The 16,811-nt window shown below is 37.6% G+C and overlaps 1 protein-coding gene across 1 annotated transcript in view; it reads left to right on the forward strand.

Moving 5' to 3' along the window:
• The window catches only part of btv (beethoven), a 594,436-nt gene that overhangs the window by 557,758 nt on the left and 19,867 nt on the right, over positions 1-16,811 (forward strand). Inside the window, exons 70-71 of the mRNA XM_068226811.1 lie at positions 3,719-3,949; positions 16,107-16,300. Coding sequence (XP_068082912.1) covers positions 3,719-3,949; positions 16,107-16,300 — 425 coding nt within the window. The remainder of the gene's footprint in view (positions 1-3,718; positions 3,950-16,106; positions 16,301-16,811) is intronic.

Below are 16,811 nucleotides of genomic sequence, written 5' to 3' on the forward strand. Positions count from 1 at the left end.
AATATTCTGGATGTGGTGCTGGTAAAACCAGATGAGCTTTATAGAGAAATCGAAGTAATAGGTGGTATTAGTGATCACGAAGCTGTTTTTGTGGTAGTTAAAAATGAATTTGAAAGAAAGGAAAGTATTAGAATTAGGACTATTAGGCAGTACCATATGGCTGATAAAACAGGCATGAGGGAGTTTTAAAAAAGTAACTATGATCGGTGGAAAACGGTAAATAAAAATGTAAACAGACTATGGGATGGGTTTAAAGCAATTGTTGAGGAATATTAAAACAGGTCTGTACCTTTAAAGGTGATAAGGAATGGTAAAGATCCACTATATTATAACAGAGAAGTAGAGAGACCAAAGAGGAGGTACAGGTTGGAAAGAAATAGACTTAGAAATGCCTGTGGAAGTAAGGAGAAACTTACTAGGAAACTGAATCTGGCAAAGAAGTCAGTTAAGGATAACATGATGGCAAGCATAATTGTCGGTCGTACAAATTTTAGTGAAAAATGGAAGAGTATGTATAGGTACTTTAAGGCAGAAACAGGTTCCAAGAAGGACATTCCAGGAATCATTAATGAACAAGGGGAGTGTGTATGTGAGGATCTTCATAAGGCAGAAGTATTCAGTCAGCAGTATGTAAAGATTGTTGGTTACAAGGATAATGTCCAGATAGAGGAGGTGACTAATACTAAAGAAGTATTAAAATTTACTATGAGAACAGTGATGTTTACAGTAAGTTGCAAAGGTTGAAAACTAGAAAAGCAGCTGGAATTGATAATGTTTTGGGGGATATACTAAAGATAATGGCTTGGGATATAGTACCATATCTGAAGTATTTATTTGATTATTGTTTGCATGAAGGGGCTATACCAAATGAATGGAGAGTTGCTATAGTAGCCCACTGTGTATAAAGGAAAGGGTAATAGACATAAAGCTGAAAATTACAGGCCAGTCAGTTTGACATGCATTGCATGTAAGCTTTGGGAAAGCATTCTTTCTGATTATATTAGACATGTTTACGGCATTAATAACTGGTTTGATGGAAGGCACTTTGGCTTTAGGGAAGGTTATTTACACTGAAACTCAACTTGTAGGTTTCCAGCAAGATATAGCAGATATCCTGGATTCAGGAGGTCAAATGGACTGTATCGCGATTGACCTCTCTAAGGCATTTAATGGGGTAGATCATGGGAGACTACTGGCAAAAATGAGTGCAATTGGACTTGACAAAAGAGTGGCTGAATGGGTGGCTATGTTTCTGGAAAATAGAACTCAGAGAATTAGAGTAGGTGAAGCTTTACCTGTCCCTGTAATAATGAAGAAGGGAATTCCTCAAGGCAGTATTATTGGACCTTTATGTTTTCTTATATATATATATCAATGATATTTGTAAAGAAGTGGAATCAGAGATTAGGCTTTTTGCAGATGATGTTACTCTGTACAGAGTAATAAGTAAGTTACAAGATTGTGAGCAACTGCAAAATGACCTCGATAAGGTTCCGAGATGGACAGTAGGCAATGGTATGATGATAAACGGGGATAAAAGTCAGGTTGTGAGTTTCACATATAGGAAAAGTCCTCTCAGTTTTAATTACTGTGTTGATGGAGTGAAAGTTCCTTTTGGGCATCATTGTAAGTACCTAGGTGTTAATATAAGGAAAGATCTTCATTGGGGTAATCACATAAATATGATTGTAAATAAAGGGTACAGATCTCTGCACATGGTTATGAGGATATTTAGGGGTTGTAGTAAAGATGTAAAGGAAAAGACATATAAGTCTCTGGTAAGACCCCAACTAGAGTATGGTTCCAATGTGTGGGACCCTCACCAGGATTACTTGATTCAAGAACTGTGATTTGTTCTGGGTGATTTCCGTCAAAAGAGTAGCATTACAAAATTATTGCAAAGTTTAGGCTGGGAAGACTTAGGAGAAAGGAGAGGAGCTGCTCGACTAAGTGGTATGTACAATTTACAAACTTCATGGTATGTTCCAAGCTGTCAGCGGAGAGATGACGTGGAATGACATCAGTAGACGAATAAGTTTGAGTGGTGTCTTTAAAAGTAGGAAAAACCACTATATGAAGATAGAGTTGGAATGCAAGAGGACAATTTGGGGCAAATATTCATTTATAGGAAGGGGAGTTAGGGATTGGAGTAACTTACCAAGGGAGATGTTCAATAAATTTGCAATTTATTTGCAATCATTTAAGAAAAAGCTAGGAAAAGAACAGACCTTAATTAAGGCCACGGCCACTTCCGTCCCATTCCTAGGGCATTCCTCATCGTCACCATAAGACCTATCTGTGTCGGTGCAACGTAAAGTACATAGCAAAAAAAAGAATTATTATTATTGAGTTTATTGGCCACATTGGACCACTGGAATCTTTGATATTTGTACTGTTTGATTCTTCTTATCTGCTCAGTACTTCTTCATTCATTCTGATCGCAGTGTTCTTAATGTGTCTGAAATCTCTACAGGCCTTCTGTGCATCACTTCAGTTGAAAATTTGTGATTCTTAAAAAGGGTGGTAATTTTATTCTTGTTCTCTCCATCTGTAATTTCGAGTCCAACTGTTTTGAGATCTTCTTGAATTCTTTGATCCAATGCCCTCCTGTCTTCTTTCCCAGATTTCTCATCACTAGTTGTCGTAAAATCCTGTTTTCTGGGAATCGTAAGATGTGAAAGAAATAAGAGATTCCTTTGTTTTTCATCATGCTGGTAACTAGGTCAATATCTCGATAGAGAGTTCCATTGGGGAGGATTCTCCAGACTCCTTCAACCTGGTACTTTTTATTTATGCAAGTTCTGATAATTCTTCTTTCACTTTTGAGGAGCAAGGTTTTGCAAGCGTAAGTGGCTTTGGGCAAAGTTACAGTTTGTAGTGTTGGATCTTAGTGTATGTTGACAAGCATTTTTTATTATAAGTTGACCAAGTTAGAAATTGTGCTGTTTTCATTTTGTTGCTTTGTCACTTAAGTTGTGCATAATGATTTCTCCAAGGTATTTAAATTGTAGGACTATGTTAATTTTTTGATCATTTATGATGACTTTGTTTCTGTCATGGGGTTTCATTGGCATGATCTCAGTTTCCTCAAAGGATATGTGTAATCCTATTTTTAATGCTATTTTCTGAAGACTGGTGATCTGAGCATGGACGTCTTCCCTGTCAAGGGCTAAGAGAGCTAAATCATCTGCTATCCCTAGGCAGTTTGTCCTTATGAGGGTTTTGCTCAATTTTGATTTTAGGTGGGTTTTCTTTTTGCCAAATTTTCATGATGTAATCTAGAGCCATATTGAAAAGCAGAGGGGATAATTCATCACCTTGTCTAAGGCCTGTATTTATTGTAAAAGCATTTGATATTTCTCCCCTGAACTGTACCTTTGAAATTATTTTGTTTAAAGTTAGTTCAAAAATTTTTGTTAATTTAGGATGAAGGCCATATGATCTGAGGATTTTTAAGAGTGAGTCTGTGTATATTATCATAAGCTTTTTTGAAATCTACAAATGAAATAAACAGCCAACATTATAGTAGTGTTTTTTTTTTTTTTTTTTTTTTTTTTTTTTTTTTTTTTTTTTTTTACGACCAACCATACTCAAACCATAAAGACATGACACTTTGACAATCATGGCCACTAGGTGGGCTATGCCAAGTCTTTGAATTTACATCATGGCATTCTTCCAAACTTAAGTGTATAGTTTTTTGGTTAATTTTTGTTTCCAGGGTTCCAGTTTGATCCAGATGAAGTTGCCTGGATCCTCTGAAGGACCTGGAGAGGGGGCCAGTAAGGGGCCACTGCCTGTGGCTATATTCTTATCCATAGAATATCACAATGCAGTGAAGTTGGTGCAGCATGTGCACAAAACATTGGTGTCTTTGAGCAAAGTGATTCGCGGTACAGCTCTTCCCAGTGGTGACACACTGAATCTTGCAGAGGCAATCATGAGCCATCAGGTAAGTGAATATTGTGTGTCTTTCATTATTTTCTCTATCATCATAATTATAACTTCTGAGCAAAGATGAGCTAACAATATTACACATTTTCAGAACTTGAACAAAAGACCTTGTTTCTGAAGAGGCATCTTAAATACCTGAACAAGAGTGGCTAATCAATCAGGGTGTAACACACTTAGCTGTTGACAATGCTTTGAGATGCAGAATTCCCATTTACCAAAGCCTAACTCTGTAGCCCTGCACTGTAAGCCAGGAACTGTACTCATACCATATTTACTCGTGTAATTCCCTACTCCTCACCTTTAACATTATGAGGACATATTTTTAAGCAAATCACATTTTGTTTTGGGAATCACACAAATGCTCATGAAAAAACAGTCTTTGATTGGATGTCCTTACTACTGGCTATAATAATTTTTAAGAACGAAGAATTTCCACAAGGAAATTTTGTTTAAGTAAACATCCACCTGTTCAGTACTGTATAGCTAATTTAGGGTTTCAGGACGTTTGGTCCACGCCGTAAGCTCCACATACGGTGAGCTCCATCTGAAGTCCAATCTATCTATCTATCTATCTATATATATAAAATAAGAGTTTTGTCTGTACATTGCTCAGAATTTGAAAATAATGGTATTTCTGTATCGGTCATGTCCATAGTGACAAGAAAATGCATTTTTTACTTTTCCGTAATTTCTGTCTGTCTGTCTGTCTGTCTGTCTGTATGTCTGTCTGTCTGTATGTATGTATGTACACGCATCACGAGAAAACGGTTGAAGAGAATTTAATGAAAATCGGTATGTGAAGTCGGGGGATGAGCCTCTACAATCTAGGCTATAAATCATTTTGCTCATGCTGAGTGAAATGGTAGTTTAGGGGAAGGCCTAAAATTGAATTCTCAACTATTTATTTTATTAGTGATCGTATTTTTAAAAAAATGGGTATGCAAAGTTGGGGAATAAGTTGCTACAATCTAGGCTATCAATAATTGTATTCACGCTGAGAAAAATGGTAGTTTAGGGGAAGGCCTGAAATTTAATTCTCAATTATTGTTATTAGTAGTCCTATCTTGATGAAAATCGGTATGCAAAGTCAGAAAATAAGTCGCTATAGTCTAGGCTGTAAATTATTTTATTCACGCTGAGTGAAATGGTAGTTTAGGGGAAGGCCTAAAATGTAATTCTCAAATATTTCTAGAGGTGTAATCGATGAATGCTACATAACTAAGGTTATATAGTATTAAATTTCCTATTATTCATGTCTTATACATTGTTGCCGTACTGGCTATTATCACAAAGATATTCATGAATTTGGATTTTTATTACTAAGTCCATATCAGCGCCGCATAACGAGAAAATGGGTAAACAGTATTTAATGTAAAATGGTATGTAAAGTCCGAGAATAAGAAACTACAGTTTATGGTATAAAATATTTTACAAATCACAGAGTCGAAAGAAAACTAAATGTGAAGGCCTACAATATAGAAAGCTCATAACATTGATCAACAATAACATTACATTGACCATTGTTTGTCGTGATGTGCTTTGTGTCTACTGTTGCCCCTTATCTCCGGTAGATAGGATTACCGCTGCGTACAGAGTATTTTTTATTTGATTTACGTTGCACTGACATAGATAGGTTTTATGGCGACGATGGGATAGGAAAGGGCTAGGAGTGCCTTAGGCCTTAATTAAGGTACAGGCCCAGCATTTGACTGGTGTGAAAGTGGGAAACCACGGAATACCATCTTCAGCGCTGCCGACAATGGGGTTCGAATCCACTATCACTCGGATGCAAGCTCACAGCTGCGCACCGCTAACCACACGGTCAAAGCGCCCAGTCGTACAGAGTGTAACAGCCTGTCTGAATATTGATGGGAAGTAGCTGGGGAGTTAGATAACTTTCTTCTTTAGCATGCCATTCCCCTGGTTTATAAATTTTCTGATACTACTGGTACGTAACACACTGGATCATCATAGCGTTCGGGCTATTCAATCCCTACTCTGAGGCACTGATTGGAATGAACAGTGTGCGTATTTAGCGGGATAATGGCAGATGAGTGTTCATGGCAATCTGCGGCCTGGTCATCCCAGCTCTGGAACTTTGGACTATTAGATTGGCACCGCAATCTAACCGCAGCACTGTTCGTTAAAAGTGATAAAACGTGCGGCTTTCCATTTGATTGAGTATTTTATATGATAACATTGTTTTTAATCGCTACATTCATACTTACGTTTTTGTAATGACCTATGTTGATTTCAGGTTAGGAAAACCACAAAGTCAGTCTTTCTGAGAATCCCGTAGCGAAGCACGGGTACATCAGCTAGTATCCACTAAATATGTAATCCACAATCCTGTTTTGTCCATCGCTTATATGTCCACTCTAGGTAATATCTACTAAATATTTAGTCCACAATCCTCTTTCATCCACTCCAGGTAATGTCCAATTACTGGAAGACCTTTTAATAAACGTTATGTTAACTGAATTGGAGAAAGGATGGTGAGAGAGGTGGGAGTGATTTACTACATGAAGTAGATTCAGTACTTTCGAGTTATAGTAGTTTAAGAAGTCTCAAACCTTATACCATTGGGATGGGAATAGAACAAAACTTGACAATCTACAGGCTCCACGAGAATATTGTCTTCGTTAGAAAGAAATTTTAGACCACAATATAAATATTTGGACACTGGACAGAAAGTGAAGATGTACAGGATGAACAAAACAAGGAGAATGTGAACAGACCAGAAGATAATTCCGATACACAAAGAACCCAATGCCCTCAAGGAGCAAGAGGAGTAAACATTCATATTAGTCGAACTCATCCACAAATACATCGAACTACCTTGTTAACCAACTTCAGTCAAGGCGTATCTCAGTCAGAAGATGACATTATTCCCATTGAGCATCAATATCCTCTTCAAGAGGAGACTACTTTCCATTCAGAATTAAAGGAATGGAAGAACAAATTCACTCAGTTCTCCAGTGAAAACTATTCTGAGTTCGACACACTCATGCGGGAGTTGTCGGAATTTCTGAGTAACTCTATCCATCTCTTACCTGGTCCAAAACACCCTGCTACGAAATATTACGAAGCCAGGAGGAAACAATGTCTCGGACATCAAGGTAAAACATATAACAAGTCCTCGAATCCACAACGTGTGATCAAGAGAGAACGCCAAGAAAGATTAACATAAATATGACTATCAGCTCACTCAGTTTCAATTCTACAATCTGCGAAGGAGAGCCGTGCGGAGGGTACTGAATCCAAAATCTGAATCTTGCAACGTCGATATTTCCAAAATATTTGCTACTTACTCCAATTTATTTTCCATTGAAAATTCCAATATAAGGCATGATTATTGCTTCGAAATCAGTGACATAGATGGTGTAGAGCTAGATGAAACATAGAGTCCCAGAATCCCAAAAGAAGAAATCTCTGTAGCAACACATCAGATTGCAGTAGATACCGCCCCTGGTCCTAACCGTGTCTTAGTACATGTCATCAGGGACGACACAGAATGCGAAATCAAAGCTATCATTGCGACTCGAATGCTTTCAACAGGCAGAATACCCCAGTGTCTAAAGAGTGCTAGAACCATGTTGATACATGAGAAAGGCGATGTTGAATGTCTGTCAAACTGGAGACCGGTAACGATCTCTTCGGTAATTAGACGTGTTATTGAAAGGGTATTAGATCAGCATTTACGCTCTTTTGTAACTTCCAGTGAATGCCAAAGAGGCTTCAATCACCAGCCAGGATGCCTTATAAATACTTCCATTCTCAGAGGACTCCCTAAGACAGCAAAGAGAAATAAGCAAGATGTTACCGTGATTTTTTTAGACAAATCAAAAGCCTTTGACAACATCGGACATCAGCACCTAAATCTAACACTAGCTGCTGAGCCACTTCCATCTAAACTGAAGGAACTAATCATCAATCTACAGACTGACAACACAGATCGAAACTACTAAGGGTAAAACGAAGCCAATTCGCTTGTTAAGAGGACTTACGAAGTGATCACCATTATTGCCAGCATTGTATAACCTGGCCGTCTGCCTCCGTAGCGTAATGGTTAGTATTATTAGCTGCCATCCTTGGGGGCCCGGGTTCAATTACCGGTACTGCCAGAAATTTAAAAATGGCAGGAGGGCTGGTATGTGGTTAATATGGTACATGCAGCTCACCTCCATTGGAGGTGTTCCTGAAAACAGCTGCACCACCTCGGGATGAGGATATGAGTTTACTTTACTATAACCTGGCCACACAGTTCATTTTTTATGAGATAACAGAAGAAAACCTACTACAAGCATATGGCAAATCAGCTTCTGCAGAATTGCCCCCTCTTAGATTTCGCCGATGACACAGTCATTGTTAGCAAAAATAAGGAAGCAGCTCTTGAGTTGACACGCATTGCTATCACATTAGTCCAGGAAATCGGTCTACAGATAAATGCCAACAAATGTGTGGGCATATGTATCGAAAAGGGGATGCTTGTGTATGGAGTGCTTGATGAATGAAAATGAAAATTTTAAGATTAATACTATTACAGAAAGAGAAGAAATTCGATATCTTGGTGTCACTTTTAACAAAACACTCACCTTTGACGCAAACTCTTCTTTAAAAATCTTGCACAAGAAGTTAGATGCGCTTACAGCCTCACCTTTGTTAAAGGCAGATCAAAAGTTCATTGTTTTGAACAAAGCAGTCGGCCCTACTCTAGTGTATACTTTTCAGACCACTGAAATTGGACAAGTACCGCTTAGTAGCTTCCTAAAAACTGCTGACAAAACAGTAAAGAGCTCCCTAAAGGAAATTTTGCAGTTACCCAGGAATACATCCGATAGTGCTCTGTATTCTGATTTAAGATTCAAAGGCCTCAGACTTTTCAAAGCAACCTGGGAGGTACATCTGCAACAAATAAGCGCATGCAATGCTTTTCGCCGAGCCAGCAATAGCTACATTTTAAAGATGCGTGATCTGACATCCGAAATGATGCATTGTTTACAGGCCCTCAACATCACAGATATTAACCAATTCTGCAATAAAGGCAGTAACCTTCCAAATCCAAGAAATATCCGCCAAGGGCTAAGAGATCGTGAAATGGCAATTTGGTGCTCTTTGCCTCCAGAAGGAGATTGGTGTAGAGTTGTATAAAGAGTACACTCCGGCCAATAATTGGATTAGGCATCACCAGAGACTTTGTTGTAGCGAATGGCGAGAGGCAATCAAGATGGCATTAAATGTTTCTGCAGTACGAACTATTCCGGGCAGAACTCAGGACAGAAACCTCTGTCGCAGATGCGTCAGAGAGAAAGAAACACTGGCTCACATTCTGGGTTCTTGCCCCTACGGCGAAGTACTGAGAAACTCACGTCACCACAAGATAAGATCACTGATTGCAGACGAACTCCATAGTAAAAACTTCCGTATACATGAAGAAGTCCATGGTTTGTCTACGACAGGGAGTACAAGACGAATTGACATAATTACCTTTAAAGATAATGACAAGAAAGGCTTCATTACACGTTGTGAATCTCATAATGATAACCATATTGCAGTTCATTCCAGTATTGGAATGGTGGTTGAAACTTTTACATTCAGCCAGTCTACTGAATTTCATCTTGAAAAGCAGAACATTTACGCGTCCACCATCCTGTTCTACAAAAATAAATACCAGCTGAACAAAGTAGGGATTATCGGCCTAATGGTTGGTGCCCATGGCAACATACCTGGCTTGTTCATAGAATTCTGGAAGAAGTTCAACCTTCCTATGAACTTATATATTGAAAGAATAGTTACACATTGTGAAATCTCATTTGTTCAGACCTCCATAATTTTAAAAAATCCGTATTACTGCTATATTTCTATATGATAAAACATTCTGTATCCTGATATGCTTTACTTTGTCCATTGTGGCAACCCATAATTGCAGGAAGTTGTTGATTCGTTCAATAAATATATATACATACGCATATCATTTTATTTGTGTCCCAGAAATAATTATCGCATATATATTTAGTAGCTATTATAGATTTCATTCATCAATCATTTCTGCAGGATTTATCTTCAGTCTGTAAGCGACGGCCCTCAGATAAGTAGTCATGCATTGTTCGTCCTTATATTGTTGATATCATTGCACAACTTCAGCAATGTGTCTTTGGTTTGCTAAATATGCTTTGTTCAGTGGCGGTCTTATGTTAATGTGACCTCCTAGAAGCTGGGTGATATCTTGTTTATTTTGCTGCTGTTCATCTATCATTGTGTCTATGAACCTCCACAGGGAAGGATGGTGAACTGTCATCAACCTTTGAAATTTATTATTATGCCACCCCTCGATGGCATTGTTTGTTCTCTGCTGACCACTTATCACGAGGTCATAAACGCTCCAGATTTCGATAGGGAACCTTGCGTTCTCAGCTCTTCGTTGATCTCCAGCACGTCTTCCTCTAACATATGCCCGCTCGACGTATTCCATCACACCGTCAAGATCCTCTGACATTACTTCAACAACATCATCAAAGACATCAAGGACGTCTTCAATGAGAACAAATTGTAATCCTAACAGCAATGCAACTTCCTTCCATACTTCATTCCCTATGGTGTCATATTCTGCTGCTAATCCCATTGACTGAATATGACACCAGATCGATTGGGATCAGTGGAATAAGCAACCCTTCATGTTTGTAGTTGGGAAAATTTGTCGAGCTGCATTAATATTTACCAACTCGAAATCTATCATTATTGTTTCCAGATTTATACAGATATTTGCTTCTCTAGCTGTACCTACAACACGTTCATACAGCACTCGATATGTGTCCTCGGTTTTCCGCTGTGTCATACAAAAGAAACCTCTCTCCAGCACGGGTAACACGGTATTCATCGGGAATGTCAGTGTCTTGTAATGAAGAGGGATTGGTAGGTCTGCCTCTATTTTGATTTCGACTGACCTGCCTTCATAATGTATTCCTTTCAGGTAACATCAAAAGGACTTGTTCATCGTGCATGTCTCGTAATGTCATCCGTGTAGTTTGTGCTGGGGGTTCATGCGGGTTGCTTTCTGCGCAGTGCTTTAGGTTGTTCCAGACTTTCCTTACTTCCCCTTGCACACCCACTCCATGCTGATGATCTCTCGTGCCATCCTTCTGCACTTGTACATCTTCAAGGTCAATCCCTGTTGTACACCTAGCACTTCAGGAGCTTCGTTGTTCACATCTCCAATACCGTCATAAACCATCTTTACTGAATGAATAGAAGTGACATGTATCTATATATTACATTTTTAAATGAAAACTAAAGTCAGTCAGTCTGACCATTCTACCGGTCGATTTCCTTCATTCTTTTTTTTAACTGAAAGGTATTCATGCACCGATTTGTCATCAGGTACTATAAATCACTTAACTTCTGCCTTCCTCAAATTATTTGATTTTTTCAAATTTTTGTCTCTTTGAAGCAATCATATCTTTGGGTCTAATTGAGGTACAGGGTTCCTTTTTGGCCTAAGAACACTCAGTGGATCAAACTCTTTCATTTCAACTCTTAACTATTCAAATTAGTTGAATTATGAGGAAAGTTATGAGTGCACATTCAATTTGATGTCTCATTTCTTCCAACATTTTTTCTCATTGAAGCAATCGTATCCTTCCTTTTAATTGAGGTACGCAGTTTGTTTTGGACTAAAAACACTCAGTGGGTCAAGCGCTTTCTTTCGAGGTAATAACTACTTAAATTGGTAAATTCTGAGAAAAGTTATGAGTGCATTTGTCTCCATGACGAAGATCTTTGAAGGACTTTGTAACAGTTCGACGCGTAGTGTTGTTCCAAGGAACGCTTAATTCAATTTCTTTGTGTGATGTATTTTAAAGTTGTTTGTTGACATAATATTACATTGTATTACCACAGCAGATCATGTGCTTTATTTCATTAACTCGAAACTTTGCAAATACATCCGTGAGGATAGTAACGAACAACACCATACTTTGTACATTGCGGGCGGAGCCAGCGGGAGACTGTTAGTAATTATTGAAATGTAGCATTGATTTATTTCTTTTAGACAAAATCACCTCTGCCATAATTTTGCATCAAATCATTCCAAAATGATATCACCTAGCAATGTGGAGTATGGTTTTAATTTGCAATAATGATAACGATATTTGACTTGATACTATAACTAGACCAAATTCTTAGTGGACTAAATGAAAGTGAACCAAAAAGTAATGGTGGGCATTGCGGAATGGATATAAAGACCAGTGGACGTTAAATAAAATGGACCAACGAATCAGTGGACACTGGACCTTTTGTGGACCTGACTGTAAGTGGACTTTACGGTGTGGACCAAACGTCCGTTAATCCTAATTTAGTTATAAAAACAATCAATTCAGTCACAATTAGGACATGTTTTGGTCTTTGTATGGATCATCAACTGCTAACATCAACAGTACAAGATAAAATTAAAAGAGTACAAAGACATTTAATGAAAAAATAAAACATATGGATAAATTTTGAAAACTTCGTATAAAATAATTGCTGTTTTGCATCTAAGAAGGATAAAAAACAACTAATTCTTTTGATGTTCTTTGGAAAGAACAATAACCAAAATACAAGGACAGTTAAATTAAAAATTAAACACCTAGACAGGTTTAGAACAACTTGAAAATTTCTTGCTGATTAGTGTCTAAAAGGAGGATGAAAAATGAGGACAAAAACTGATCCTTAATGTGAATAATAATAATAATAATAATAATAATAATAATAATAATAATAATAATAATAATAATAATAATAATAATAATAATAATAATAATAATAATAATAATAATAATAATAATAATATATTTATATATATAATATAATATAACATATATATATTTTTTTAAGTGAGTCCCAGGTTGGATTCCCAGTGGGTTTGAGTATTTTAACTTCCATTGATTAATTCTTCCAGCTCGGGGACTGGGTATTTATTATGTCATCATCATTAGAATTCATCTTAGGAAGGGCCCCATTCTCACAGATGTACAGGTTGTTATAGGGTGTCAACCAAAAGACCTACACCAGGCCTCTCTGTAGGCCACAAGCCATTGTTAGCTACCTTAAGAATGTTCAAACCGAGCTCAATAGCTGCAGTCGCTTAAGTGTAGCCAGTATTCAGTAATCGGGAGATAGTGGGTTCAAGCCCCACTGTCGGCAGCCCTGAAGATGGTTTTCCGTGGTTTCCCATTTTCACGCCGGGAAAATGCCGGGCTGTACCTTAATTAAGGCCAGGGCCACTTCCAATTCCTAGGCCTTTCCTATCCCATCGTCGCCGTAAGACATATTTGTGTCGGCACGACGTAAAGCAGAAAAAAAAAAGTTCAAATTGACAATATTAAGGTAGCTGACAAGGGTGCTCTTCTTAACATCACTGAAAGAAAGAAAAAAGATTAATTTAGAACAAAACTTAAACCCTGGTTTTAATCTTAATGAGATCTCAGAGAAAGCTAACATCCTATTTGATACAATTATTCCAATTTACAATAAATACAGATCTGATAAAAATCTAAACCCTAACTCTAAAACTAGCCTTTCACCACTCTTCTGTCATCCTCCCATTCCTCTGCATCCCTCTGCTCTGCCTTAATTCAGACCACGCCTAACCCCTCCTTCTGGCACTGCATCTCCCACTCCTACCTCTTCTTCCAGCCTTATGTCTCCATTTCATGAATGTTCAATGTTGTTTGTGGTTTGGACATTATAACACACATTTGGTAGTGCAATTAGAGGGGGTGAATCTCATACAACACTATATATAATTAATTTGATTCCCATTAATGTGTTAGGTGACTTCTTTTCTTTCAGACATCTACCATGTCCAACTTGATCCTTATTGACAGTAAATAACTAGCTTATCATCTGAGCTTCCTTGATCTAATGTTTCCAGTTTTATGATGTCCCCATAACCAAAGTGGTGTTTTTTGTTTTTAAACACCATATATTAATTGCAACAAAATCAGGCAAAGAATCTGTTAAATGCCAAACATCATGCCACTTTTGACATAATCTCTCAACTAGATGATTCCAGAATTGATTGTACTAGAATTTTACTAACCAAGACTGTGAATATTATATTTTATTCTGCATATTTACATAACAGTTCATAAACTTGAATTTTAAAGTGTTTATTTTGAATGTATATGTGTTTTGTTTACTTGTCATATGACTTGTCAGTTTCTGGTTATAATGGCTGAAGATGACCTTTAGCAGGTCGAAACTAGTCTCATGATGTTTTAATGTTAATATAACTTACATCATTTAACAGTGTGTGTTGAATAGGTGGATCTTTCCTTACTTTGATAATAAGCTGGAATACATCACGAGGCAGTGAATAAGCTTTGTGTTGTGTTGTGTTGTGTTGTGTCTTGTCTTAGAAGGAGTTCACGCAGCTACATACCTACATACCATCACATGTTTTTACCGTTCCAATGGAGTACACTTTGACCTACCTGTAGTCTACGAAGCTTGAAACATGTAGGCATAGCTAACTGGTTGCCTTTGTCCTAGCCACAGACCATCACCTCCTCTGACTTTCATCCATCCCAGCTCCACACCCTATGCCACAATACATACGGCCCTTTACAGGGCCAAATAAACAAATCAGTCTGTGGAAACTATCAAGTATGCAACCTTACCACATCCCAGGCAATTGGCGGTTTAAAAAAAAAAAAAAAAGTACTTGCGAGTGATTCGAACCTTTGAGCACATCCTTGCCATGTGAGCTACTGTGAGGTTTGACATGCAGTGTGCATTTCGCAGCCTATACAATACCTGCTCCTGGCCTGTGTGTGCACTTCCTGTTGTAAGGTACGTGTTCTTCGTATCTGTGCTCATAATAAATGAATAGTGGCCCTCACAATTCCTGCTGTTTTCTAGCTTATAACCACACATCTTGTTATATTACCCCGGATTAGGTAGAAGGACCAATATTTCAGAATTGTAGTAAAAGCGGTGGGACAAATAAAACTAGATTGCACGGTGCTGGTGGTGCCTTTATTAATTAAAATAACATGTGAAGAAGAACTTGACTGTAATATTTGCAAAGGTTAGAACACAACCACCTTTTGTTACTTTTAAAAGAACACTCATCCCAAAAACTGTAAATTTATTAATCCTTAGGTATTGTAGTCAGAGGATGGATGTCAACCAATTTAATGAATAGTTATCTGGAAGTTGTTTGAGATCACTGGTCTGATATTTCAAATATGACCCATGTAGCAAAGCCAGTACTAATAGAAATATTCAGAATGAACACAGTCTCATTTACAGTACCTGTTTTACAATAATTATTACAGATCTTGGCCAATAGGTTATTTGACCATCATGCCCTCTGATTTCACTGGAAGTACATAGTATCCATTTCTTTTACTCTGATGAAAGGAGTTTACATTAAAATGAACTACAGTAAACAAATCTGCTCCTAGAATTTTAGGACAGGTGTCTTGATGAGATAGAAATTGTCATAAAGAGATTCAATATGACATGTATAGAAAATGGATGACTCTGAGTATTGTATTACATAATGGATAATGTATGATTCCTTTGAATCAGTTTGTTTGTTACTTTCCAGTACTTGTACAAGTTCATGTATCAATTTGTTTAATGAAATTATGAGAAATTAACAAACTAGTGACAAATAAAGTCACATATAGAAATATAGGAACTAGGATAGGAAAATACATTAGAAAAAACAATCAATCAATCAATCAATCAATCACTACTGATCTGCATTTCGGGTAGTCGCCCAGGTGGCAGATTCCCTATCTGTTGTTTTCCTAGCCTTTTCTTGCAAGGAAATTGGAAATTTATTGAACATCTCAAGTTATTTCAATCTCTAACTCCCCTTACTATAAATGAATATTTGCCCAAATTTGTTCTCTTGAATTCCAACTTTATCTTTCCTACTTTTAAAGACACTACTCAAACTTATTCATCCACTAATATCATTCCAAGTCATCTCTCCACTGACAGCTTGTTGGAACATACCTCTTATTCACAACAAAGTTGTTTTTAAAATTTTTTATAGTCAAGCATTCAAGCTACTCTTGACATGTATGAGCTCCTTCCTCATCAGTACTAGTTCTTATTATCATTATTATTAAATGTAGGCTGGCTTGGAATTTATCTTTCAGACTCCTAGCAGTTGGCAGAAGATTTGGGAAGGTCCAGAAGATCCCATGTTGTACTTACGATCTATTATGGGCAGATCTTTGGCAGTACAGCGATGGAACCAACAGGGCAGTCAAGTGTTACGAGATGCAGTTGATCTGTCTGAATTGTTTCACCCAGACACCTTTCTCAGTGCTCTTAAACAACAGACAGCCAGGTATTACTATCTTGTGTATTTTATATTCATTCATTTTAAAAATAGCAATATGTTCAAACTGCTCTAGTCTCCCTGCTACACTCAAAGAAATGTGGTGCATTTGTGTCTTGTCAGTACCATCAAACAGAAGAATTTATCTTGCTGCAGTAGATGTATTACATATACAAGCGCACACTAGTTAGGGAAAATAGAAATTGCAACACCACAAAGGAATGAGTCATTTATGTTGATATTAGAGATATGGAATGGTACATAAATGATACCAGTTTTAGGCCAATTGGATTGTTCATATGGCCCTGCCCACCTGATTGGTCACAGATGAACTACCTCCAGTATGCAAAGCCCAGTACAGCTAAGTTGACGTATAGTCTGTGAGGTGCAGTGACATGAATTTTTTGCCCGTGAAACACATCTTACCAAGGACACAATACAGGTGACAGTTGTCACTGGTTGAAAAGGCCTGGATAATTGGTCTGAATAAGAGTGGGTTAATATCTGCGAGGGCTGTAGT

This window comes from Anabrus simplex, chromosome 3 (assembly GCF_040414725.1).
Source record: "Anabrus simplex isolate iqAnaSimp1 chromosome 3, ASM4041472v1, whole genome shotgun sequence".
NCBI lineage: Eukaryota > Metazoa > Arthropoda > Insecta > Orthoptera > Tettigoniidae > Anabrus > Anabrus simplex.